The sequence below is a fragment of the Alosa sapidissima genome, chromosome 9 (assembly GCF_018492685.1).
Source record: "Alosa sapidissima isolate fAloSap1 chromosome 9, fAloSap1.pri, whole genome shotgun sequence".
In the NCBI taxonomy this organism is placed as follows: Eukaryota; Metazoa; Chordata; class Actinopteri; order Clupeiformes; family Clupeidae; genus Alosa; species Alosa sapidissima.
In genome coordinates, this window is record NC_055965.1 from 32,815,485 (window position 1) to 32,843,404 (window position 27,920).

General features: G+C 43.3%; 3 protein-coding genes across 10 annotated transcripts in view; all 3 read left to right on the top strand.

The window, feature by feature from the left end:
* Positions 1 to 27,920, top strand: part of LOC121718943 (zinc finger protein 239-like) — a 627,858-nt gene that overhangs the window by 391,347 nt on the left and 208,591 nt on the right. Inside the window, exon 4 of one of the 2 annotated variants that reach the window (XM_042104394.1) lies at positions 22,118 to 22,175. The exons of the other annotated variant lie outside the window; for it this stretch is intronic. The gene's annotated coding sequence lies outside the window, so the exon portion shown is untranslated. Of the gene's footprint in view, positions 1 to 22,117; positions 22,176 to 27,920 lie in introns of those variants that run through there. 2 annotated transcript variants of the gene reach the window in all.
* Positions 1 to 27,920, top strand: part of LOC121718854 (zinc finger protein 665-like) — a 1,212,449-nt gene that overhangs the window by 103,011 nt on the left and 1,081,518 nt on the right.
* Positions 1 to 27,920, top strand: part of LOC121718796 (NACHT, LRR and PYD domains-containing protein 3-like) — an 800,724-nt gene that overhangs the window by 50,590 nt on the left and 722,214 nt on the right. For 5 of the 8 annotated variants that reach the window (XM_042103999.1, XM_042104001.1, XM_042104004.1 and 2 more), the window contains one exon: positions 4,432 to 5,891. The exons of the other annotated variants lie outside the window; for them this stretch is intronic. In XM_042103999.1, coding sequence (XP_041959933.1) covers positions 4,432 to 4,973 — 542 coding nt within the window. In that variant the 3' untranslated portion in view covers positions 4,974 to 5,891. Of the gene's footprint in view, positions 1 to 4,431; positions 5,892 to 27,920 lie in introns of those variants that run through there. 8 annotated transcript variants of the gene reach the window in all.

Genomic DNA, 27,920 nt, shown 5'->3' on the forward strand with positions numbered 1-27,920 from the left:
GTGTGTGTGTGATAGGAGCAGAAGTGTGTGTGTGAGAAGTGTGTGTGTGTGTGTGTGATGTGAGCAGAAGTGTGTGTGTGAGAAGTGTGTGTGTGTGTGTGATAGGAACAGAAGTGTGTGTGTGTGAGAAGTGTAGGGCTGAACGATTTATTGCATTTGCGATAATATCGCGATATGATGAAACGCGATTTTTAAACCGCAAAGGCTGCGATTACGCTTCGTAATATGTGACGTCACCAAAACGCATTTATACTTGCGCTTGCCGACGCGCCACCGACTCTTCACACCGACCACTGAAGAAGCAAAAAATGTCAACAAGAGGACCAGCTAACAGTGTCAAGAAAGGTCTGATCAGTAGAGCTACTTTGGTTAAAAATAAACCTCTTCATTACCTTTTGCTCGAACCTGCCATGTCCCTGGTTCTAGTTCATAATTCCCCTGTGCTGCTACTCTGACTGGTAACTTCGTTCACTTGTCCAGCTGACGATTAAAACTCCACGACTGTATAGGCTGCACAGCAGCCATTGACCTGTGCACTGGGGACTTTGTTTACTGGAGTACAGTGACAGTGGGGGCATTTGCGTTAGCCGCAAGTAGTTGACACAGCTAACCACCAAAAACCCAGCTGTTCTAACATTAGCTTACCAGCTAAGGGTCTAGGCTACATACATGCTGCTAACTGCTGCTAACTTTGCCTGTTTAAAGAGTTTTGTCTCCCCGATTGGCTTTGTTGTGATATGAACAAACTAGTTAATTTGCATGCATGCGTATTGCGCTGTGGTGTTGATGATGCTAACCTTTAGTTAAAACCGAGCCGAACGGTCATTCAGCCGCATTTATTTGCGCTACAATAATCTACAGTAGTTTGTTCCGATTCACGTGCAAGTAGCCTACAGAGGAGAGGAGTGGGTCTGTGTGTGTGTGTGTGTGTGTGTGTGTGGGTCTGTGTGTGTGTTTGTGTGCATGTGTATGTGGTGTGTGTGTGTGTGTGTGCCACAGGACAAGGAGAAGCCGTGTCAGTCCCACTACATGTAGACCTATAACGAAAGAAGATCATATCTACATGAAATAGAAACGTATCAGAATCAATAAATGTTTACAAGGCTGGAAGTTCAACAAATATAGGTCTACTAATGTGATTAAATAATAAAAAATGTTTTATTCATCAATCTTATTCAATGACCTAATGCCATCATAACATAGGCATGGGCTCCAGGAAAGAACAGTTTATGTTTAACTTATCTAATTTTGTGTTGGTCTATAGAATAATATATTGCTTGTCTTTGTTGAATAAGACAGAAGATAAAGAGCTTAAAAATAATCGCATATCGCAATCGCAATATTGGTGAGAAAAATCACAATTAGATTTTTTTCCAAAATCGTTCACCCCTAGAGAAGTGTGTGTGTGATGTGATGTGAGTAGAAGTGTGTGTGTGTGATAGAAGCAGAAGTGTATGTGTGTATGTGTGTGTGAGCGGATGTGTGTGTGTGATGTGACCAGAAATGTGTGTGTGTGATGTGAGCAGGAGTGTGTGTGTGTGTGATGTGTGTGATGTGAACAGAAGTGTGTGTGTGTGTTTCTGTTTCTGTGTGAGAGGGTGTGTGTGTTTATGTCTGTGTGTGTGATGTTAGCAGACGTGTGTGTGATGTGAGCAGAAGTGTGTGTGTGTTGTCATGTTTCTCTCTCTCTGTATATGTGTGTGTGTTCTCATGTTCTATCTCTGTATGTGTGCGTGTGTATGTGTGTCTCTGTTCTCTCCTCTCGTCTGCAGATGCCTGCGTGTATGTTTGTGTTGATTTGGTGTGTGTGTGTGTGTTTTCATGTTCCCTCTCTGTGTGTGTGTGTGTCTTCTCTTGTTCTCTCTCTGTATGTGTGTGTGTTCTCATGTTCTCTCTGTGTATGTGTGTGTGGATGTGTGTGTGTTCTCATGTTCTCTCCTCTCCTCATGTGTGCAGGGTAGTGGTGTTTGTGTGTGTGTGTGTGTGTGTGTGTGTGAGAGATGGTACGGCAGTGGTTTGTGTGTGTGTGTGGGTAGAGTAGTGGTGTGTATGGGTGTGTGTGTGTTTGTGCTGGTGTGTGTGTTTGTGTGTGTGTGTGTGGGTGGGTGGGTGTGCTAGTAGGGTAGTGGTGTGTGTGTGTGTGTGTGTGTGTGTGTGTGTGCTGGTAGGGTAGTGGTGTGTGTGTGTTTGTGTGTGTGTGGGTGGGTGTGCTGGTAGGGTAGTGGTGTGTGTGTGTGTGTGTGTGTGCTGGTAGGGTAGTGGTGTGTGTCTGTGTGTATGTGTGTGTTAGTGTGCTGGTAGGGTAGTGGTATGTGTGTGTGTGTGCTGGTACGGCAGTGGTTTGTGTGTGTGTGGGTAGGGTAGTGGTGTGTGTGTGTGTGTTTGTGCTGGCAGGGTAGTGGTGTGTGTGTGTTTGTGCTGGTAGGGTAGTGGTGTGTGTGTGTGTGTGTGCTGGTAGGGTAGTGGTCTGTTTGTGTGCTGGTAGGGTAGTGGTGTGTGTGTGTGTGTGTGCTGGTAGGGTAGTGGTGTGTGTGTGTGTGTGTGTGTGCTGGTAGGGTAGTAGTGTGTATGTGTGTGTGTGTGCTGGTAGGGTAGTAGTGTGTATGTGTGTGTGTGTGCTGGTAGGGTAGTGGTGTGTGTGTATGATGTGAGCAGAAGTGTGTGTGTGTGTGATGTGAGCAGGAGTGTGTGTGTGTGATGTGAACAGAAGTGTGTGTGTGTGTGTGTTTCTGTGTGAGAGGGTGTGTGTGTTTATGTCTGTGTCTAGTGTGTGTGATGTGTGATGTTAGCAGACGTCTGTGTGATCTCAGCAGAAGTGTGTGTGTGTTGTCATGTTTCTCTCTCTCTGTATATGTGTGTGTTCTCATGTTCTATCTGTGTGTGTGTGTGTGTGTGTTCTCATGTTCTCTCCTCTCGTCTGCAGATGCCTGTGTGTGTGTTTGTGTTGATTTGGTGTGTGTGTGTGTGTTTTCATGTTCTCTCTCTGTATGTGTGTGTGTGTTCTCATGTTCTATCTCTGTGTGTGTGTGTGTGTTCTCATGTTCTCTCCTCTCGTCTGCAGATGCCTGTGTGTGTGTTTGTGTTGATTTGGTGTGTGTGTGTGTGTGTGTGTTTTCATGTTCTCTCTCTCTGTATGTGTGTGTGTGTTCTCATGTTCTATCTCTGTGTGTGTGTGTGTGTTCTCATGTTCTCTCCTCTCGTCTGCAGATGCCTGTGTGTGTGTTTGTGTTGATTTGGTGTGTGTGTGTGTGTGTGTGTGTGTTTTCATGTTCTCTCTCTGTGTACTGTATGTGTGTGTGTGTTCTCATGTTCTCTCTCTGTATGTGTGTGTGTGTTCTCATATTCTCTGTGTGTGTGTGTTCTCATGTTCTCTCCTCTCCTCATGTCTGCAGGGTAGTGGTGTGTGTGTTGGTAGGGTAGGTGTGTTTGTGTTTGTGTGTGTGTGTGCTGGCAGGTTTAGTGGTGTCTGTGTGCTGGTAGGGTAGTGGTGTGTGTGTGTGTGTGTGCTGGTAGGGCAGTGGTTTGTGTGTGTGTGCATAGGGTAGTGGTGTGTGTGTGTGTGTGTGCTGGTAGGGTAGTGGTGTGTGTTTGTGTGTGTGTTTACTGGTAGGGTAGTGGTGTGTGTGTTGGTGTACTGGTAGGGTAGTTGTGTGTGTGTGTGTGTGTGTGTGTGTGTGTGTGTGTGTGTGTGTTTGTGTGTGCTGGTACGACAGTGGTTTGTGTGTGTGTAGGGTAGTGGTGTGTATGGGTGTGTGTGTTTGTGCTGGTAGGGTAGTGGTGTGTGTGTGCTGGTAGGGTAGTGGTGTGTGTGTTTGTGCTGGTAGGGTAGTGGTGTGTATGTGTGTGTGTGTGCTGGTAGGGTAGTGGTGTGTGTGTGTGTGTGTGCTGGTAGGGTAGTAGTGTGTGTGTGTGTGTGTGTTGGTAGGGTAGGTGTGTTTGTGTTTGTGTGTGTGTGTGTGTGTGTGTGTGTGTGCCTGGTAGGGTAGTGGTGTGTGTTTGTGTGTGTGCGCTGGTAGGGTAGTGGTGTGTGTGTGTGTGTATGTGCTGGTAGGGTAGTGGTGTGTGTGTGTGTGCGTGCGCTGGTAGGGTAGTGGTGTGTGTGTTTGTGTGTGTGTGTGCGCTGGTAGGGAGTGGTGTGTTTGTGTGTGTGTGTGTGTGTGCGCGCGCTGGTAGGGTATGTATGAGTGTGTGTGTCTGTGTGTACTGGTAGTGGTGTTTGTGTTTGTACTGTTCTCTCTCTGTATGTGAGTGTGTGTGTGTTCTCATGTTCTCTGTGTGTGTGTTCTCATGTTCTCTCAATCTGTGTGTGTGTGTGTGTTCTCATGTTCTTGTACTGTTCTCTCTCTGTGTGTGTATGTGTGTGTGTTCTCATGTTATCTCTGTATGTGTGTGTGTGTGTTCTCATGTTCTCTCCTCTCCTCTTGTCTGCAGATGCCTGTGATCTCACACTGGACCCAAACACAGCACACAGACGTCTCTCTCTCTCTGAGGGGAACAGAAAGGTGACACGTGTGGAGAAGCAGCAGCCGTATCCTGAACACCCAGAGAGATTTGACTCCACATGGCAGGTGTTGTGTAGAGAGGGTCTGACTGGACGCTGCTACTGGGAGGCTGAGTGGAGTGTTGATGATGGAGCTCGTATATCTGTGGCCTATAAAAGCATCGAGAGGAAAGGGGACAGTGCTGACGTCATAATGGGACAGAATGCCAAGTCCTGGAGTCTGTTCTGCTCTGGTCACAGTTACTCTGTCTGGCACAATAATAAACGCACTGGCATACCTGCCCCCTCCTCCCGCTCCAGAACAGTAGGAGTTTACCTGGACTGGCCGGCCGGCACTCTGTCCTTCTACAGCGTCTCCACTAACACACTCACCCACCTGCACACGTTCCACTCCACATTCACTGAGCCCCTCTATCCAGGGTTTGGGGTTTATTATTATGGCTCCTCAGTGTCCCTGCGCAAGATCACATGAGCTCCTCCTCCAACAGGTACATCCACCCTTTTCTCCCTTTCTCTCTCTCTCTCTCTCTATCCTCAGTCTCTGTCCCCCTCCCTTCTCTTCTCTTCCTCTCTCTCTCTCTCTCTCTCTCTCTCATTCTCCTCCATTTTCAGATGTGTGTGTGTGTGTGTGGTTTGTATGACACTGTAATGTAATACAGGCTTGTAGGCACAATAAGCTCTTTTACAAACAGTAAAGATTACATTATTTTTGCTTTGCATCAGATTTAATGTTGCCCACTGGCATATCACACACATCAAGCTAATATTTTTGAAGTTGAATGTGTGTGTGTGTGTGTGTGTGTGTGTGTGTGGTTTGTTTAACACTGGTGTCTATTTAACCAACTGCCAAAATTCAGACTTAAATTCATCAAGTCAAGACTCTGTGCAACATTCCGCAGTAACCACGTAACCATAGCAACATCCATTCTGTTGATCTGTGGCCCTGGCAGTGGAGCAGGGCTTGTTGCTATGGCAATAGTTCCAGCTTTGGCCCATAGACTGTATAAAGAACTGCAGGAACACCAGTCACACACAACTGTTCATACACATGTGTAATGTATGTATGTATGTATGTATATTCAATTATAGACTACCGTTTGATGAAACTAAACAAATGCTGATATTGCTTTCTTTATATTATGCTCTTTCCCTAAAATGAATGTGTGGATTATGAGAATGTTTTCAACAACAACAATATGATGTATTCTGTTCTCCCTAAAGTTTAGTTATTTGCAGAATTATCTTTGAAAAATTATTTGCTGATCTGAGGTGTCAGTGTTTTTATGTGTGTTTACATGCTTGTTTTTCTGACTTATATGAAATATGTAAATAAAATGTGTTTCTGACTTTTAAATGTCTAAATAAAGATTTTGAAAGGAGATTTAATGAACCTGTTGTCATTTTATTTGTTTCATTGTTTTTTATGCCATAACAAAAAAGAGTATGTGATTTTTATTTTGTGATTTTTTCCCCCCTTCAAACTTCCTTTTTCTGTAGTTGGACATGGCATGCATTGACCACCACGGCCATCTCTCCATTCAGTGCAACACTGTAACAGATTGGTGTATTGCAGTAGTTATAACTGTCAAAATAACACGTTCATGTTGATTAATTGATCATAGAAATATTAATGCGTTAAAAAAAAAGCTGATTAATCACATTTTCAAAGTGACATTTTGACACAGTGCAGTCTGGCTATCAACTAGATGTACCGCATAGCGGTACAAAATATGACCGCCGCTCAGTCCTGTACATCCGTTCCGCGAAAATAAATCACACTTCAATTTGTCTCCATATTTTACTCCATCCCCCACTCTTGAAACTTTTGTGTATGCTTGTTTGGCATGCCTGAGTGTGTGTGTGCGGCTGCACAGAAAGTAGCCTACTGGTGCTGAAAAGGTGAATAGATTGTAGAATAGCCAAAGAAGATGTAGCATTGTTATAAAACCTTTAAAATCTCTAAACAATCACAAGTAGGGCAGTTCATCACAGTTCATCCATTGCAACTGGATTGATGAAAGGTCACTTACACCTGTAGGCTACATTGTATTTGGGAAAAGCAAAAGGTATCAGCATAATGTTATTTATTTATTTATTTTTATGTATTTATAAACAAAAACATCTCTGTCAGTTCCATGCCGTTTTCAACAGCTATCAAAAACAAAGGTCATTTTTGGATGGATGGATTTTTTGTGAATGTTTCTTCTTCTACATAAGATTTTAGTCATCTTTAGTTCATGTAATACTTTATTGTCAATGCACAAATTAAGTAACAGTAGTCTGAAACGTTATTGTTAATGCACAAATTAAGTAACAGTAGCCTAGTCTGAAACGAAATGCTGTTTTACATCTAACCAGTGGTGCAAATAACTGACATGTCCAAATGGGCCTTGATGAAATGCGTCGCAAGACTGTTCATACACATTTTAACAGGCCAAAGTTGAAGAGCTTTTGTCCGTTATTGTTCGTGCAAATATAGGCTGATTCATGTTCCCTTGCATTGTGTAACTGAGGTCCATGGCTAGTCTGGCTTTCATCAGACCAAGCTCAATCTTTTAAGAAATCAAAAAATAAATAGCGGGCAGATCAGGCTGGATTCACCCAGTCTAGTCCATAGGCACCCGATATTGTTTAATTTTCCGATTGAGATATACACGCTCTGGCTATTCTAAATGCAAAAATGCATCAGGGAGTTATGACAAAACGGTAACTAACAAACTAGATCCTAATAGAAAGCTGTTCGCTTCCCTAAGCTACAGGTAGGATTATAAGGTAGGCCTATTTACAACATAAATTGTCAATAGGCTATGCTGGCGACACAAATAAAATCTCCTTTGGAAACCAATGGTTTACGCCTTACAGTATCAAGTGGACTTAAACTGTCATATCGTGGCGAAAAGTTGTAATAACATTCACGCAGCTCCATGAGTCAAGGAAAGCGCGAATGAAGTAGCCACTTCTAAATGGGACCCACTACACAGTAGCTTAAGGTGTTTTGCTAAAGCAGCCATAATGAAATGAAGGTGTCATTGTTTGGATACTTCACACACACATGCTTTTTAATTTCACAGACTACAACTACCAAGCTGTAATCAAAGCACATCGATTCTCCTCTCACACCCTGCACGCACTTAAAACAAAATAAACAGGCGTCTCAGTCTCACGCATGTATAGGCAAAACTGTATCAGACCGGTGTAACGTTGGTAAATCTTCCATTGCACAGAATGATTTTGTAGCACGTGCAATAAATGACAGTCGAAAGATACAAACAGTGCTGCTATCAATTTGCTTGGTATAACCGCATTTATAGTTTTCTACAAATGCAATCAATCAAATGCCTCCATCACTCAACCAACGCAACGGTAACATTACCTAGGTCCTTATTGATATTACAAGATTAACGTACCTGCAGTAAAAACCAAGCATGTCCGATAAACATCCTCAGATTTATTTCGGCTTCAAGAAGAAATGGGAATTACACTTCATGTGAACATCGTCCTATCCTTATTAGATGTTCGCTGCGGTAAATTATAGTCCTTGTAGGAAGCGTCCATTGTTTTTTCCAACCCACTTTTAACTTCCAACAAAATTACGTCTCACTGCAACGATGCGCCATCTAGTGGACAAACGACTACTTATCGCCAATACTGAAAATGCAGCCATGATGATGATGATGAATATTTATTTTGGCTTTCTTTTAATCCTACTGAATTTGTAATTATGTATCGGCCGTTCTAATACCGATAGTATGTGGGTGCCTGTGTGTGTGCATGTGTATATGTGTGCACCGCCATATACAGGCCAATGAGTGTACAGTCACTAAATGTACACATAACCTAATTTTTTTAGACCCCCCCCATGGATGAAATTCTACGAAACTTGGCATACCCCCAGAGAATGCCAGGTCAATCATACACATAAAATTTGGTGCAGTTCTGAACATCTTAACTGAAGATAGGGGCGATTAAAGCAGAATAATATTGCATTTTCATTTTTTACCGGGGGTGGGGGTGCAAATCACAAATGAGTGATTATGAGCCAGGTTGATGTGGGCCCTTGAGACCAACATACCATAAAAGATTCTTCATCCTCAGTGCCATGGTTCAGGTAGTTATTTAGGAAAAACTGTTTTTTTTTTGCGGTTCGGGGGGCCCAGCACGGGGGGGTGGACGAAATGAAATTTTTCCGTAAAAGTCTAGTGGGGCTACATACCCACCAAATTTCATGTACCCCGGTGGTTCGGTGTCCCGGGTATCAATGACCAAAAATTCAGGGAGTAGATGACGGGAAAAATTCTTGAATTGTGTGCATGTGTGCGTGTACAAATTTATGTTTATGTGTGTGGGTGTGTGTGTGTATGTGCGTGCTTGTGTGTTTGCCTGCGTATGTGTGTTTGTGCATGTGCATGCATGCGTACATATGTCTACTGTGTGAGTATGTGTCATACGTATGATTACTGTAAATGTATGTGTGTGCGTGTGTATCTGTTTATGCACATGTGTGCACATGGAATGGGTTAACATGACCCCTGGAGGCAAACATACGGAAAAAAATTGGTCATCCTAGGCCCTACAGTTCTCAAGATATTCACAGAGAACTGTGTCTGCCCTACCCTCCTTTCGGGGGGTCCAGTCCAGGGGGGGAGGGCTACAGATCAAAACGAAAAATGACGGTTCCATGCTATCCATGTGGGGGTACATGCCCACCAAGTTTTGTGTACCACGGTCTTTCAGTGGACCTCCTAGGCCCTACGGTTCTCGAGATATTCACAGAAAACTGTCTCCGGCCACCTACAGGCCAGTTGGTGTATAGTAACATAAATTAATTTATTGTGTGGCCCCCCATGAACGGAATTCCACAAAACTTGGCGTGCATACAGAGGGTGTCATAATGATCCTACACTTCCAATTTCGTGCAGTTTTGACTATGTTAGGTCACAGATACCTTCAATTACAACACCTCATTTTTACTTTTTTGTGTTTAACTAGGTGGCGCTATACATGAAATGAGTGGTTATGGAATGGATTGACATGGCCCCTTGAGATCAACATACAAAAAAAAATGGTCCTCCTAAACCCTACGGTTTTCGAAATATTCACAGAAAACTGTGTCTGCCCTACCCTCCTTTCGGGGGGTCCAGTCCAGCGGGGGGGCTACAGATCAAAACGAAAAATGATGGTTCCATGCTATCCATGTGGGGTTACATGCCCACCAAGTTTCGTGTACCCCGGTCTTTCAGTGTCCTGGGAATCATTGACGGAAATTTGGGCATGCGAAAAAGAAAAAAAAGAAAAAAAAAAAAAAAAAAAAAGAAAAAGAAAAAAAAATCTGACTAAACCTATATGACCGCCGCTTCGCTGCGCGGCGGTCATAAGGATTGAAGGAGGCAGACGTGACCCCGACGCTGACGGGAGCATCAATCTAGGCTATTATTTCTGCAGTAAGGAATTCCCGTTGCCGACCATGGGAGTTCGTCAAGTCTGAAATATCACCAGAGAATGTGTAATAGGTAGCCGTGCTCTGGTATCACCTCAATGCAACTAATCTGAGTAGAAACTCAGAAGTTCGCATCATGCTGAACGAACAATGCAACGCAATACGGAGGTAGGCTACGAGTTAGCACACTGATGACATGACATGGCCGCCGTCGCCATATTGTCGGTAGCCTATTGCCTCTACATTTCAATGTAGTTTTCATACATGACATTACCTAAGATAAAATACCAACTTCTAGCCTGTTAATTCTGCTGAAATACAGAACTACCCAGCTAGCCACCAAAACATCGTAGGCTACTGTCTTACCTATACATATTTGTTGCGGTAGCCTTATAAATCGCAAACTTCTAGCCTGTCAAATCCCTGACAGACTTATAGCCACCAAACATCGATGTAGGCCTACTGACTTACATACCGTTTTAACTTGCAAACGTTTACACTGTCATTCTTTAAAATGTCATGGGCGTAGTGTATCTTTCCCCCGTTTTTCCTACTGTTCAATTATGTCTTTTTCTTCTCAACGTTCTATTTCTTATCCTGGACTGCCACCTACTGGTTAGAAAAGGCAACAACCTAGTAATTATGTGAATGAAAATCTACATGTTTGAATGACCAAAAAAGGACAAATCATTACCTTGGTGTTAGGGTACTGCACATGTAATTGACAGTGAGTGGAAACTTCAGACCTTTCTTGTAATACTATGGTGTCTAACTACCTTTATTGGCTTCCAATCACATATGCATTTCTAAAATACATCATATCTAATATCAGATGTTATGATTTACAAATCATGTTAACCCTATAATTGAAAATAGGTTAAAGATAACATATGAACTGTTGAAAGAGAAAGATTTTTTGAAAAACAAAATGCATTTTGCAATGCCATGCGTTTTTGCATTACTATGATGTCTAGCTACCTACATACACACATAAACAGTAACATTTAGCATGTCCATTTGGAAATTCATTAAAAATTGCTGCATCTTGTCAAGATATTCATTAAGATAAATGTGGAAAAACTTGTATTCAAAGTTGGGAGCTGAATTACCACAGTCACACTAAACCTCATAAATATATGGAATGTGGGAGCTGAATTACCAGGTGGTAGCACAGCAAGTGACCGCCTGCTGAGCATTTCTGCTTGCCGCACCTCCGACGGTGCCATTGCGGGCAGCTGCAGGGTCATCAGCCGGGAACGACCCTTCATTGATGTTTCGCTCCATTAATTGACCCTAGGACCCTTGCTTTCCCCATGCCTGGTCTTTCCTTCTTAACCAAAGCCAGAAGCTTCCCTGCTCAGCCTCCTCAGCCAGGTCTTTCAGGGCCTTTCTGAGTTTGGGGCCTGTGACTCCCATGTTCTTCAGGAAGCGCTGGGTGGATGCTCCCACAAACCCCCTACAGCCAACTTCCACCGGGTAGCTGACAGCTGACCACCCAGCCTCTCTGCATTCGGCTGCGAGGTCGTGGTTCCTCTCTGCATTCGGCTGTGAGGTCGTGGTACCTCTCTGCATTCGGCTGTGAGGTCGTGGTTCCTCTCTGCATTCGGCTGTGAGGTCGTGGTTCCTCTCTGCATTCGGCTGTGAGGTCGTGGTACCGGTCTGCATTCGGCTGTGAGGTCGTGGTACCTCTCTGCATTCGGCTGTGAGGTCGTGGTTCCTCTCTGCATTCGGCTGTGAGGTCGTGGTTCCTCTCTGCATTCGGCTGTGAGGTCGTGGTACCGGTCTGCATTCGGCTGTGAGGTCGTGGTTCCGGTCTGCATTCGGCTGTGAGGTCGTGGTACCGGTCTTTTTTCCTCCCTCCCACGGGACAGTGAGCTCTGCCAAGATTACTGCCCGGGCTGTGGCAGACCAGAGAATAATGTCTGGTCGAAGGTTGGTTGTGGTGATCTCTGTGGGAAACCTGAGCTGCCGATCGAGGTCCACTCTCAGGTTCCACTCAGAACTGCCTGACAGGGCTGATCTCTGTGGCTGCGTGATGTTAGGGGCCCCTCCTCCCTTTCTGACCAAATGGATCGGCCGGCATGATGGCTGTAAAAGGCCCTCCCTGGCTGTTTCCGCCCTGCGTACCTCCAGGATCTCTGCTAGCTTCCGCAGGACTCGGTCATGGCGCCACCTGTACCGACCCTGGGTCAGTGCTGTTTTGCAGCTTGACAGGATGTGCTGCAGGCTTGGATTTGGGGCATTGCAGAGTTGGCAGCTCTCCTCTGAGCCATACCACAGACAGAGGTTGCTGGGGCTTGGGAGGGTGTCGTAGGTGGACCTTATGAGGAAACTCAGCCTGGCTTGGGGGATCTTCCACATGTCAGCCCAGCCTACAGTCCTGCTTATTACTCCCTCCCAGGTCGTCCAGCGTGTGACCATATGCTTAGTCACACTAAACTTCATAAATATATTGAATGTGGGAAAGGGTTTTCAGAAATCTCAAAACTCAAAATCCATGCTTGTACACACTGGAGAGATGTCTTATAAATGTGCTCAGTGTGGAAAACTTTTTTTCACATAGATCAGCTCAGGTATCCCATAGATGACACACCCTGGAGAGATATGGTATGGGAAAGGATTTTATATGATTTCATATCTTAAATCCCATATGTTGATACACTCTCGAGGGAAGCCTCATAAATGTGCCTGGTGTGGGAAAGGATTTTATATGTGTGGGCGACTCAAAGCTTTGGTCGCCGAGAGGCTGAGTAGGGGAGACTAACTTGCCCGACGCGCTGTCCAATAATTTCCAGTAGCTTCCAAGAAAGTTAACTTCCTTTATTGTAGTAAAATCGGCATCTTCAGAATATCCAACACAGTTCAATGTCTAGTACCAATTCAAACGTCAATAAATCCAGTAATAAAATCCACAAAGTTTCATGTAGTCCACAACAGCAGTAATTCCATTCAACAGCTATCAAATGCGGTCAGCAAAAAGTAAGGCTTCCCCCATCACCCCCTCTCTGTTCATTCACAAAACACTTTGCTCACTTGCTCACGCAAGTGAGCAGGTGATATTATGATTCTTGCCGCCACCAACACCACGTGACCCAATTACCGTGAGCAACCACCAGGCTTGTGCAAAATTCCAGAACTGAATTGAAACTGGCTTTTAATTTCCAATTCAATTCTTGAATTTCACTTTTCATTTTCAATTGAGGTAGCAAACAGGAAGCAGACCCAGGGGTGACAGGATGAGGCTATAAGGACAAGCAGAGAGCTAGACCAGGGGCGGAGCCAGACATTGTAAACATTCGGGGCTTAGCCCATTAAATTTTTTTTTAAATAACCCCCTAACTACATAGTTCTCAGTAAAAATGTCAAGTTTTTTTTGCCTGAAATTGCACTGTGCCTATTTACAAGGGCATTGTTCCCACCTCTTTTGGGGTCAACCATCAAGTGCTGGACCTCTATAGAAAGCTGAGAACCTGTTGCTTTCGTAGGAAGCAGTCAAGATAACTGTGTGATGTACTGACAAAGAGCTACAGAGGCTAGAATATAGTTTTTTCTTTCTGCCGGATTACAAGCATCTCTGAACTGACCACATTTCAGCCCTCTAGGTCACTTGATATCCCTTAGAAACACAACTAAGCCCTAGCAACCAGCTGTGTGCAAAAGTTGATCAATATAGAATGAAAATATGAGTGCTTTAGACTATTTTATTAGATTATTTGCTAAGGTATGCCCATGCGTTTTGTAAAATGCCTATGGATACTCCCCATAGGACTTTTTGTTATCCAAAATGCATACTGACAATCAAATGCACATGAACCCCTTTGTGTAGAAGCATAATCCTGGTCTCAAATGAAAGGTAACACTTTGAGGTTTCTTGTGGACTATTTAGATTGTATGTCAGGTGTTCTGATATAGACTGACTACACAAAATATGGAATAATTACAAAAAAAGTCTCTATATTTGCATTTACTTTGTTGGTTCAATGAGTGTGTATAAGATAGACTATACATCTGTACAACTAATATTGGATACAACATGAAGATTCAATTTCTATGGATTCTTGTGAATATTTCAGTACCCAATATGAGGCATCTACTTATTGTGCTGCAGCTACACTGCAGCCAGAAGTCAGGGTAGCACCAAAAGTGGAGGAGGGGGAGGGGGGCATTTTGGATCAAATTTAATTGAGACATAATAAGATTAATCTGAGAATGTAAAGCACTATACAGATTGTACATGAAAAAAAGTTGTCATTTTTGGATTCCCAAGAGCCAAAGCTTTGAAATGGTGTATAACATTACTATGCTACATAGCAATATGGTGCATACAATTGATTTAGAATGTTGGGGGGAGGTGGGGGAGGGGGGGTACCCGTCCCGCCGGCGGGACACTGAAAGTTATTTGGCTAAATAATGACTTTTAGTGAATTTTGTGTAAACTAATGGACACATTGAGACTTAAAAAATGTGAAACTAACATTCAACAGATTCAAGGTATCTGACTGGCACTACACTGTGACACAAAATTATAGTTTTGGGTCTTTCAAGAGGCAATATCTGTTCATATCTGTTTAGCATGTACTTAGTTAATTAAGCGTTTCTTATGGTTTGTATATTATAGTATTTGTTTATTTTCATTAGGCTATTGTTTGATATGACATTATTGTTTATTATTGCTATTCTCCTTCTTCCTCTTCCCTGATCTCATCTGTGTGACAAATATATAGAATATCTTATACTATACATAATATTATGATATAATTACAGTATGGCCAGTCATCATGATACAAGGGTATTTTAGAAGGAGTGCATTATCATCTTGGCGTTTCTAAATTATATTAATTTTGTAATTTAGCAAGATTATTCATAGGTTTCATCAGGCCCCTTTACACAGGTGCATAAAATCAAGCACCTAGATTATGAATGCAGACTGCATGGTGCTTGATTAACACACTTATGGAAAGGGCCCTTTCCTCTCAATATATCATTGTAATGTTTTTTTTTTTAGTTAATAATTAGTTAGGCAGCCAAAACAACATAACATGACTTTTATATTTATGTGGACTCTTGGATTATAAGATCTGTGGTGGTGGATAGGATGTCAACAAGGTTTTAAGGTAGGCTTATGCAACATATGACACTGAAAAGTTGACATGGGCAGAAACAACACCATCCGTCAGTTCACTGGGCGATGCTGTTGCTTGAACGGAGCTGGGTGGTCTTTTCAAAAACTTTCTAATATCCATAACGTTTCAACAACATACACAAAGTGTTTTATCACAGACTGTAAAAGTGAAAGACTTCTGACAGAGGCTTTTTGGAACACCGAAGCCATGACGTAGCGTTGTCAAGGCAGCATTTTCACTGGATCTTCACAAATCAATCTAACCATTGAAATCACCATAGCCCAGAGACCTGGCATAGATCGTGTAGCAAGTCAAATTATTTTTCAATATTGGGCTTTGAAAATAAGGGATATATTTCCTCAGTAATAGAGCATTTGGTGACATTTATAGAGAAACCGAGGGGAAGTTATATTGGAAATAAGAGTTGCCGGGAATTTAAAACACTAAAAAAAGATTCGGGGCTTTTGAAAAAAGATTCGGGGCTTAAGCCCCCTAAGCCACCCCCTAGCTCCGCCACTGAGCTAGACCCCTGCATGCCAAGGCCAAACTCCCTGAGTCACTGTGTTTAAGGAGCACCATCTATCTGCAGCTCCTCACTGGATCAGTGTGTCTGGGTGGGGTGGGATGCTGGGGATCAGTGTGTCTGGCCGCTCTGCCTCTCTTGTTATTCATCTGTCACTCTGTCTCTGTCCGTTTGTCTGTCTGTCCGTCACTAGCTCCTGCCTCTCCCACTTGCTATCCACCTGTGTGTCTCCTCCTCCTCTCTCTCTCTCTCTCTCTCTCTCGCTCCATCACTAGCTCCTGCCTCTCCCACTTGCTATCCACCTCCTCCTCTCTCTCGCTCCGTCCCAGACAACCGCCTCTACGCCTCAGAGTACCACTACGCGGGCGGTTTCTATGGCAACTGCAACGAGGCGGCCATGATGCTGGAGCCGGTGAGGGACGGCCCATTGGGAGTGGCCTTCGAGGAGCACACAGGGGATGCTGGGTAATGTAGGAGCGCTGGGGGCTCTCGGACTCCGCTCACCCTCTATTCTATTATTATAATTATTATTTTATATTCCATTAAGTTCAGATCCATGTATTTTACACAGAAATGTCTATACACTGTTTTGTATGACTGCTTTTGTCCTGCCAATAAAGCACCTTTGAATTGAATTGAGAGAGAGAGAGAGAGAGCGGGCAGGAGGAGCGGGCAGGAGGAGGGGGCAGGAGGAGGGGGCAGGAGGAGGGGGCAGGAGGAGGGGGCAGGAGGAGCGGGCAGGAGGAGGGGGCAGGAGGAGGGGGCAGGAGGAGCGGGCAGGAGGAGCGGGCAGGAGGAGGGGGCAGGAGGAGCGGGCAGGAGGAGGGGGCAGGAGGAGGGGGCAGGAGGAGGGGGCAGGAGGAGCGGGCAGGAGGAGGAGGCAGGAGGAGGGGGCAGGAGGAGCGGGCAGGAGGAGGGGGCAGGAGGAGGGGGCAGGAGGAGCGGGCAGGAGGAGCGGGCAGGAGGAGGGGGCAGGAGGAGGAGGAGGAGCGGGCAGGAGGAGCGGGCAGGAGGAGGGGGCAGGAGGAGGGGGCAGGAGGAGGGGGCAGGAGGAGCGGGCAGGAGGAGCGGGCAGGAGGAGGGGGCAGGAGGAGGGGGCAGGAGGAGCGGGCAGGAGGAGCGGGCAGGAGGAGCGGGCAGGAGGAGGGGGCAGGAGGAGCGGGCAGGAGGAGGGGGCAGGAGGAGTGGGCAGGAGGAGTGGGCAGGAGGAGGGGGCAGGAGGAGCGGGCAGGAGGAGGGGGCAGGAGGAGGGGGCAGGAGGAGGGGGCAGGAGGGGGCAGGAGGAGGGGGCATGCGTCTCCAATCGCACCGTCTCTCCTCCCTGAGGGGGAGTCTGGTGTCGGAGCCAGAGAGCAGATGGAGAAGGACATCCAGGACAACAAGTTCATCCAGGACAACAAGTTCATCCAGGACAACAAGTTCATCCAGGACAACAAGTTCATCCAGGCGGGCCAGTTTAACGAGGACCTCTACCGGACCAGCGTCCTGTCTGTCCGAACTGTGGCTGAAGGGGTTTTATTACAGGTACACTCCTCTCATATGTCAATTAGGCATATCTATCTATCTTACACTCTAAAAAACATTGGGTTAAAAACAACCCAATTTCAACCCATCCACTGGGTAAATAGTGGTCGAGCCCAGCACTGAGTTATATTAGCCCCGAAAATTGGGTTGTTCGGTCAACCCAATGAGTTGGGTTGATAGTCTAACCCAAACATTGGGTTATCGTAACAAAACTGTTAGGTTAAACCTACATAATTGTTGGGTAGGCTCTCTTATACAACCCAGGATTTATATTATTTTCACTGTCATTTCTGGGTTATGCTGACCTAATTTATGGGTTATTCTAAGTATCTTATTTTTCTCCTTAATCCAATCACTATTAATTGATAATAATTCAAATAAATGTTTGCAAATCATTAATGTTACAATATAATGTTTTATAATCCATCCAATGGGCAACAATAGCCATGCAATGAAATAAAACAGTTCGACATTTATTTATTTGGCAGTTTATTTTTTGAACAGATAGCTAGAAAAAGCTTGTGATACTTCCATGAAGGCAGGCAGAGTCCACCGTCCATTTTGGGGATCACCCCTGGGAATCAAAGGGGAAAAAAAGAGTGCATTAATCACTGTTATTTACAGAACTTTATATCAAGATTTTCATGAACCATTATCATTGAATGATGTTGACAAACATTAAAAATCCACCAGGAGACAAAATATTAGCGCAACACACTCGGAAACCATGACCACCTATGGAGTTATAATAACTTGTAGCTTCTAGTTCTAGATGCTAACGTTACTAGGTAACGTTATCTAAATGACTGTCTGATACTACAACCAGAGCCCGTCTTCTCTGCTACAACCAAAAACACCCAGTAACGTTAAGTTACATGGCTATAATATGAAGCTACCCTGAATGAATTAATAAGATGTTGTTTGCCATTATTATTACCGTACGTGTGGCTTGTGAAGAGAGTAACATTACTTCAACTGTGTTGGCTAATATTAGCTGACAAACGTTAGCTGCAACCATAGTCTAGGCCAGCGGTCCCCAACCACCGGGCATTCCTAACCGGGCCGTAGCCTACGACATGAGTTTAAAAAAAAATGCATGCAAACTAAACTAAATTTAATTTGCAATAATGTCACGTTTTTACATGGCATAGGCCTATATGCAGTTGTTTGATTGCACACATGTTTGCATTTTGCAAGGTCTATTTTCTTACGTCTGTCTGTCCCGCCTTCAACACTTTTACATATTGCCTTCAGCGCTGCGCAGCCTCAGGTCAGCTCACTTCACTTGATCAGTTCTTGGCGAACGGTAGTGTCACACGAAGTTAGCTAAACTGCTAGAATGAGCAACAAAAAACAAGCATCTTTAGCAGGTCACTGGCCAGAGTGTTTGAATTGCGAAAGCAGAAAAAAAGTCACCGTTAGCTGCACATTTTAGTGATGAGGGCTGGGTGTCAAAACTGCTTACCTGTGTGACATATTCGGGTTGCTTAATGACCTCAACCTGTCACTCCAGGGGAGAATGACGACTGTCTTTAAACTGGCAGATAAAGTCGCTGCATTTAAAGCCAAGCTTGATTTGTAGGGACGACGAGTGGACCGGGGTGTATTTGATATGTTCCAAAAAGTAGTGGGGGTTTTGGGAGAGACTGAGGCAGGGCCCTTTCTCTCGCAGCTGGTGCGCGATCACCTTGTTGCGCTTTCAAATGAGTTTGAGCATTACTTCCCATCCTCCAAAGATCCACGGCAAACCAATGAGTGGGTCCGCAACCCATTTGTCAATATCCCGAATAGTCCTAACTTGTCAGCGCAGGAGGAAGAGCAGTTGATCGAAATTGCAAATGACGGTGGTCTTAAGAGTGTGTATAAGGAAAAAAGGGTTTTTGGATCAAAACCAAAGCAGAATATCCTGAGATAGCCGTAAAAGCGCTGAAAACGTTTCCCACCACGTATGTAGGCCTATGCGAGGCCGGGTTTTCGGCAATGACTGCAACTAGACAAATTGCGCAATCGACTGGACATTTCAAACACACTGAGGGTGTCACTGTCTTCCATCACCCCCAGATGGAAGCTTCTTGTTGCAGGGAAACAAGCAGGGCTCCCACTGATTATATTCGTAATGCACGTTTAGTTCCCATGTTTTGTTCCATATTTTGTTAAGCATGTTCACACTTATAGATGTAGCTTCAAGTTGTTCAATATTCATAGTTCATATTGTTCAATTTTCACTTCTTCAAGTTCACGTTTTTCACAAGAGATCGTTACCTTCACTGTTCATACATAACTGGAGCTAGTTCTTTTCAAGTAATGCATGCACCCCCCCGGTCCGTGAAAAAATAAATAGGAATCAAACCGGTCCATGGTACATAAAAGGTTGGTGACCCCTGGTCTAGGCTACAACCACCACGAAGCATATTTAATTAGCATTGATGCTAGCTATATGGTCTGCTAATGTTAACCAGCTTGGTATGCTCATTTTAGTTCGTTGTAAAAGTTTTTATGTGTGTTTTTATGAGTCTGTCTTTGTGTATATTTAACATGAACAGTAATTGTAAGTTAATGTTAGCTAACGTTAGTTAGCATGAATGACACAATTGTTAACCTGTTTGAGGCTCAATGAAATTGGCAGGCAGAATATCCATTCATATCATGAAGGGTAGCTTCTACATCTCTGGGTGGACTTTTAAAATCCGTCTGGATAAAACATTTTTAAAAAAGTTAAAGATGCATACCTTACGAAATCGCCTGATTTCCATTGCATTCTGACAACTGGTGGACTGGACGGTTGGAAGAATAACGATGTTTTTTCAAACTATCAAATAACTATGCAGCTGTGTTAGTCACCCAGGTGCTGGGTAGTGTACTCCACGTCAGGTGGGAGAGAGGAGGGGCGCTGTCCTAAACAATCAACCCAACAAGCTGGGTTACAGAAAATAACCCAACATGAGTAAAAACAACCCCACAAAATGCCCTGACAGCCTCAACCCAGCGTTTGGGTTGAGAAAATAACCCAGTATTTTTTAGAGTGTATACTAACCAATCAATCTATCTGTCTGTCTGTCTATCTGTATACTAACCAATCTATCTATCTATCTATCTATCTATCTATCATATATATGTGTATGGAGCAGGAGCCTGTAAAGTCAGCTGGGTCGTTGTTTGGAAAATATCTAGTGTAGTCTGAGTTTTAGAGAGAGAGAGAGAGAGAGTGTGTGTGTGTGTAATCATAGGGTGGGGTTCTGTTAAAGAACCAGTGAGAACTGTAGTCTTGACTGTACTGTTGGTTTAATCACAGCCTAAAAGAGCTGTAGGGACTTCATCAAATATCACCTGGTCCACCTGGTAAACTGACACGCCCCTTACATTCAGCTGTGTCTTTGGCATTAAAAGGCAACGGATCTTCAAACATCTCTGTTAAGACATCGCTCTTTAGACACAGAGTTAAAGTCATGGGGACATTATCTCTCTCTGTGTCATAAACAAACACTCAGGAGGCAATTACGTCCAGCCACAAGTCAAGGCAGCGCGGCTACCTCAGTGCTGGCCCGGAGCGGAGCGACACAGACCGCAGTGCCTCACAGCACAGGATGAAGGCCTGTGGTTTGTGCGGTTAAGAGGCGATCATTGCACAGCGTGGCGGCCGCCTGTGATGTGAGCCAACTTGCTGACAGAACCTTTCACTATATTTAGCAGGCGCTGGCAGAACCTTTCACTATATTTAGCAGGTGCAGACTCCGGTAGATTTGAGATGCGTGTGAGAGATGGGAGGCGCTGACAGAACCTTTAACTATATTTAGCAGGTGCAGACTCCTGTAGATTTGAGATGCGTGTGGTTCTATATTTAGCAAGTGCAGACTCCTGTAGATTTGAGATGCGTGTGGTTCTATATTTAGCAGGCGCAGACTCCTGTAGATTTGAGATGCGTGTGAGAGATGAGACTATATTTAGCAGGTGCAGACTCCTGTAGATTTGAGATGCGTGTGGTTCTATATTTAGCAGGCGCAGACTCCTGTAGATTTGAGATGCGTGTGGTTCTATATTTAGCAGGTGCAGACTCCTGTAGATTTGAGATGCGTGTGGTTCTATATTTAGCAGGTGCAGACTCCTGTAGATTTGAGATGCGTGTGGTTCTATATTTAGCAGGTGCAGACTCCTGTAGATTTGAGATGCGTGTGGTTCTATATTTAGCAGGTGCAGACTCCTGCAGATTTGAGATGCGCGTGGTTCTATATTTAGCAGGTGCAGACTCCTGTAGATTTGAGATGCGTGTGAGAGAAGGGAGGCGTGGTGGCGGTCCGTTGCCGGGAGACAGCCAGTGACCTTTCTCTGCTGGAGTGCTGGCCGCTAACGCACAGCTCTGTGCCGCCGCTAGTCCCCCACACCTTCAACAGCTCGGCCCTTCTTTTCTTTTCTTTTCTTTTCACTGGCGTGCTCTCTTCATCTCTTCCTCCATCTCTCTCTCGCTCTCCCTCTCTCTTTTTCAAATTGTGCATAACCCTGGTAACCACAGAGGTGCACACAGACGTCATCTGACCCCAACAATATGATTTCATTGTCAATAATACCAGAGATAAGCATCATGTATTGATTCAGTGTGGAAAAGTTTTTTTTTTTTTTTTATCATTTCATATGATGTGATATGCAAACACAAACTGAAGAGAAGCTTCTTACATGTGACCAGTGTGGCAAGGTTTTCCCACAGATTTCATATCTTAATATCCATAAGCTGATTCACACTAGAGATCAGCCTCATGACTGGGAGCCCTTCACTCAAGTGACAAGTCTTATAGTGTGAACACTTCGGTTGTTATAGTGTGAACACTCCGGTTCTTATCGTGTGAACACTCCGGTTCTTATAGTGTGAACACTCCGGTTCTTATAGTGTGACCACTCCGATTCTGGCCTTAGAACCATGTAGCCCCTGAAATGAGACACGCTCTTTGTTTATGTGGTAAACCTGCCAACTAATGAAGCACAGGAAATAAAAACATGATTACTCTGTGGAAAATTGATAAGATTATTTACCAACATGCATTTTCATGTAACCCTGAATAAGTTGTAAGAAGTAAAGTGAAATAAATGTACAAGAGGGAAGAGGGTTTGGAAAAGGGATCTTATTTATGTTTGTTTATATCTGTGTAAATATGCAGGAAATGTACTTGTAATTAAATAAAACATACAGAGACATAAAAACATCATATGTTTTCTGATTTATCCTCATTTGTGCATTATTTTGTTGAATAAATATATCTAGAGGTTTCATGGGCCTAATTCAATGAAGCCCCTATGAAATGCTCTTGAAGGCTGTTCTGATGGGTATTTCAAGTATGTGGTTTAGTGACTTGTGGTGACTTTAGTGTGGTATGTGGTTTAGTGACTTTAGTGATGTGGCTTCATTCTCCTAAAAACAATGTCATAGGGCTCTTGTTGTAGGAGGTTTACCACTTTGAGTTAATTTGTCACTAAACCACATACTTGGAAAACCCCCCTGTTAGTGATGTTTTTGTGAGTTATTTTGTTTTTGACTGTAAATAGACCTGCTTGTTCACTGGCTGCTGTGTGAAGTCCAATAGCTATAGCACTAGGAATTCAACATCTCCGGTGTTTATTTGAAATCTATCTATCTTTACTTCTACATCATAGACTGTAAACAATTAGAATGTTGCTGCTGGACTATCCATCCACCCATGTTTCTGCAGTGAAACTACATACCAAGAGGGGGCAGTAATGCATAGTTATGTGTTTGGTTTGCCAACCACGAGGAATTCCATTCACCAAGGTCAGAGAATGTCTAATAAGGGGAGAACCGACACTCTCAGAACTTATGTATTTGACATCTATCTATCTATCTATCTACATCAGTGTTTCTCAAACTTTTTTAGATGAAGGACCACTTAACCAATAAAAAAGAAACGCACGGACCACCTAGCTACAAAAAAAAAAAAAGATTAGACCTACGTCAACAGTATATTAGCCTATACAATAGGCCTACTCACTGACTGACTGACAACTCATCTATATTATATTTTACCACGTCTGCTCGCGGACCACTTGGGATAAATTGAGGACCACCAGTGGTCCCCGGACCACACTTTGAGAAACACTGATCTACATCATAGACTGTAGGGTAGACTGAGTACAGTTGAGACATGTGTACAGTTGAGACACCTTAAATGTTCCCAGTGTGTATAAGCTTTTTGGTACCGTTTAGCTCTTAAAAAACATATGCTCACACACACTGGTGAGAAACCTCATAAATGTATTCAGTGTGGAAAAGCTTTTTCACAAAGTTCACATCTTCATTCCCACACTTATACACACTGGTGAGAGAAAATGGCCTCTTATATCATTTTAATTAAACAATTACCCCTCCTATTTGTTTTATCTTATTACATTTAAGAAAACATGTCCATGTATTTCACTTCATGCTAGTAGATGGCGATGTTGCACTGCTTTACCGTAGTGGGTTGCCGTGGAGACGGTAGCTGGAGCGCTCAGAAATAAACGTCCAGCGCTTGAGAAAGACATCATTTCTGTATCTCCACTTCTTTCCAACCCAGCCTGTGGCCTTGTACCTGCCCAGATTCCCCTGAGGAATGAGGGCTGAGGCCGATAACATACACAGTGTGGAAAAGCTTTTTCTCAAAGTTCACATCATCTTCATTCCCACATGCGTATACACACTGGAGGAAGAAGTGGTCAGAAAGATGGAGAGGCGTCACCATGAGGATGTCTGTGCTGCAGTTCCGAGTGAGGATCAAGTCAAGCTTTGCCAGCTTTGTGAGTAGGTGGGCTTTGAACCAGTTTGAGGTCAAAAGAGTGGATCAGGGCCAAAAAGTCCGCTGAGCCTGGGGCATCAGGGGAACAAGAAGCGGACAGTCATGCTCAGGGATGGAGGACAGCAGAGTGTCAAGTTCGTCCATAAAGTCGCCTAGTTGGCCTGGAGGGTGGTAGATGACCAGCATGTAGAGTTTTGCTGGGGCGATCACTGTGATGGCATGGAATTCGAACGAGACATATTTGTTTGAAGGCAGTAGCGGGGTGAATTTCCATTTGTTGGACATCAGCAGGCCCGTCCCACCTCCTCGTCCAGATGGGCTACAGTGTGGAAAAGAGGTCCGATCTTAAAACCCCTATTCTAACCATTGACTGTAAATATAGAACTGGACACGGCATCGACCGTTAAAGGAAAATTCTGGTATTTAGCACTTTGAGTCCCATTTCTGGTTTGTTTTGGATGAACTAGAGTGGTGGACACCGAAATTTTGACGATTGGTCCTGTCTCGACTTTTCTGACTCGTTTTGAATCGCCTTTGACTAGTCAGAGTTGCTGCCTACAGGCATGCTCAAACAGGTCCTAAAACAACCCTTAACGTTTGTTTTCAAAACTGTGCAACTCACCGAGTGGTTAGTGGTAAACCAGAAAATGCATCATATTACCCAGAAATTAGGTCAGGATGGTTTGCCACCCATCCCCATGTATTGACCTCTGAAGTCCGCCTACAAAAAAGCTGCCATCTTTGAGATCCGGTGTCTGGGGGCATATGTGGATAGGTTTTGGGTATATTTTGGAGAGAGTAAAGATCATAATTTAGATTCCAATAAGAAAATGCATCATATTACCCAGAAATTAAGTCAGGATGGTTTGCTGCAGGACATAATGCATGAAAAAAGTAAACACACTTGATATAAGTATAAGTATATACTCTTTTGATCCTGTTCTCCTTGGTCTCTGCATTTGTCCCAATCTGTGAATTAGTGAAACACACTCAGCCCACAGTGAGGTGAAGCACACCCTAATCCCGACACAGTGAGCTGCCTGCTACAGCGGTGCTCGGGGAGCAGTGAGGGGTTAGGCACTTCAGCCGTTCCTACTTCGAACCGGCAACCCCTTTCGGTTACAAGTCCAAAGTGCCACGATGGGGCCACGACTGCCCCATTTCAGTGATATTCAGTGATTGATGTGTTGTTTTGTATTTGGTGATTTTGGGTAGGCTATGAGGCACTTGGAGACGCCTAAAGATACCATGTAAAATCTGCTGTGTAACACCTGTAACCCTTTACCTATGTTCTTCCAAATTTACACACAAACTATGGTGTTGTTGAATCATGAAATGCAGTGGAATTTAGAATTTGTTTTGCAGCTGTAAAATTGAACTCAAAATGAACTTAATAAAATACTTTCTGAAGTTGATGGCCCAAGTGTCCTCTTTACTTTAAGCCATAACTGATTATTTTGCAATTTGTAGAGCCATATATATTCAAGTTTAAAATTATAGGTAGAAATTGCCCAATTTTGTCCTCTGCACACACAGGTTAATAGTCCTTTGTGAACACAGCATCATTTACCTATGAGGCATGCAGTGGAAAGGAGTTACATGCTCTCCAGCCTCTTTCAGTCAATGGTTTTACCAACTCTTGCTGCCCAATCAGCTGGTTGATGGGCGTCCCGTGTTGAAGTATGCAGATGTACACCATCTCACATTCCTTACTTGATCCAACAGGTAACAGTTCTCTCTGCGAGGTCAAATTTCATTTCAGAGTTAAAGACTAAAAGAGGTTTCGACAACTCACTGGATTTTCTGCTCACCGCCATCTTGCTAGTCAAGGAGTGATTTGTCCAAAACCTTTCTTTTTAGTTAAAACTATGTGTACACAAACAATGTTCTCAATGCTCGAGTTTGTGTAGAGACACTGATGAGAAACTGATGATACTTCGACCAAAGTTTCATGTTGTGCCTTCTTAGTCTTTTAAAAATAGCGATTTTGACGCGATCATGTATCAAAATAGTAGTGCCCTACAATTCCCATTCAAAACTCCATTTGACCCGAAAACCACAACATGGACAAGCTTAAAAAGTGGCGCTTCAGAGGTAATTATGCTTTTAAACGAAAGTTTGACTCGGGTACGTTCACAAAAACATCCTAGGGTGCATTTTGGTGAGAGTTACGCTTTACCCTATCACCCCCATGTCTGGCAATCTCTGAGCATAAAACACTAAGCTTTTCCCTCCAAAAATGTAATAATAGCTGACAAAGTACTTGGGTGTTATTTTGTATTTACCGTGCAATAATGCAATTGCTGCTGTCTGTCCCATAGAAGAACATGACAGCCAGTTAATGTTTAGGAACTATTGGGGCTTACATGAACCACGTGACATAGAGGCGACATCAAAGAGTGTCGCAAATCTTTCTCTCTGAACCCTACCACACATCATCCCCATGTCTGGCAATCTCTGAGCACAAAACAGAGTAACACCACATGTAAACTAAGTTTTGAATGAAATTAGTATTGAGTTCATAACATTGTCACATTGGTTTGTGTGTGCTAACAATAGTGTGTTACTTTTTACTTTAAAAAGGGCCATTATTATTGTATTATTATTTACTTTAAAAAAATTATTTACTTTAATTATTATTTACTTTAAAAAAATTAGTCCTTTTTCCCACATTACTGAAACATACTCTTTATGTTACTTTGGATAGATAGATAGATAGATAGATAGATAGATAGATAGATACTTTATTGATCCCCTGGGGAAATTCAAGAAATACAAGAATGTTTGTAACAGTGTCTTTCCTCAAATAGCTTCAACCTCAAGCTTCTGTCTATTTTCCGCCTCATTGGATGTTTTCTCTCACTACTGCGTCCTCTACTAGGCTACAAAGATAATGCTGACTTAATGGATAATGTGAAATGCAAAATACAATGAAGAAAAATAAATGTAATTCGAGCGTTCCGTTCGCAACACATAGCCTATGCGCATATGTTCGAAAGAAATAGACAGTGCAGTCTTCTAAAATTGTTTTACGTGTCGCAAACCGAACGCTTCAGTATGTGCCCAGTGCAGAGTGATTTGTCTCTATGGCTCTGGCCCAGTGTAGCCCTAACTCTAACAGCATTATCTGGACAGTAGGCTGCCTAAAAGCTCTGAACTAGATTTTATGAAGCATTGGGTCCTTTGGTCGCCTGCCGGTCAAATATTTTCATCGGGTTGGAGCAGTCTACAGAAGTTTGAATCCCTGGAATAGGTCAAAATATGACCTTTTCACTTTTCACTTAGCAAGTGAAAATTATAGAACTTCAAAAAGTCACATACCACTTGTTTTTCAAATTCCATTTCACGTCCAAAATAGTATAAAGAATGAATGCAAAATTACACGGACCAAAAAATAGAATAATCAAACAATGTGGAAATATATAGCCTACATCATGGGTTCCCAAACTCCATCAATGTGGGCCTCCCCTCTGAAAACAGTGACACCTCCGCCCGCAACCCCCCCCCCCTTACCGTTCACTGGTAACTTGCAGCTAGCTCGGCTGGCGGCACTGTTATTAAATTACGTTATGAAGTTTGGCACAATACATTCTCACTCAGGATAGGGATCAATAATACTTTCCACTATCCCAAAGATTTAGTATACATCTCTTCTATGATTTATTTCGATTTTATAATGTTGACAATTACATACATTACATACATCATTGAAAAAAAATCGTAGATAGTTCTAACATGAAACATTTTTCCTTCTTTTTTGAATCAACCTTCCGCGCCTCCCCTCAAATTATTTGGCGCCCCCCAAGAGAGGCGCGCCTCACAGTTTGGGAACCTCTGGCCTACGTTAATAAATAGAAAGACAGAAATAAATAAATTAAGAAATACAGAAAAAAATGAAGAAATACATCATTGAATGTATTAGTTTATTGTAAGTTTCATGACCAATCTGCACAGTCATCTATTGATTTGTAGCCTACATATCTAATTCATTTCTGCATTTATTTATTTATTTATTTATTTATTTATTTATTTATTT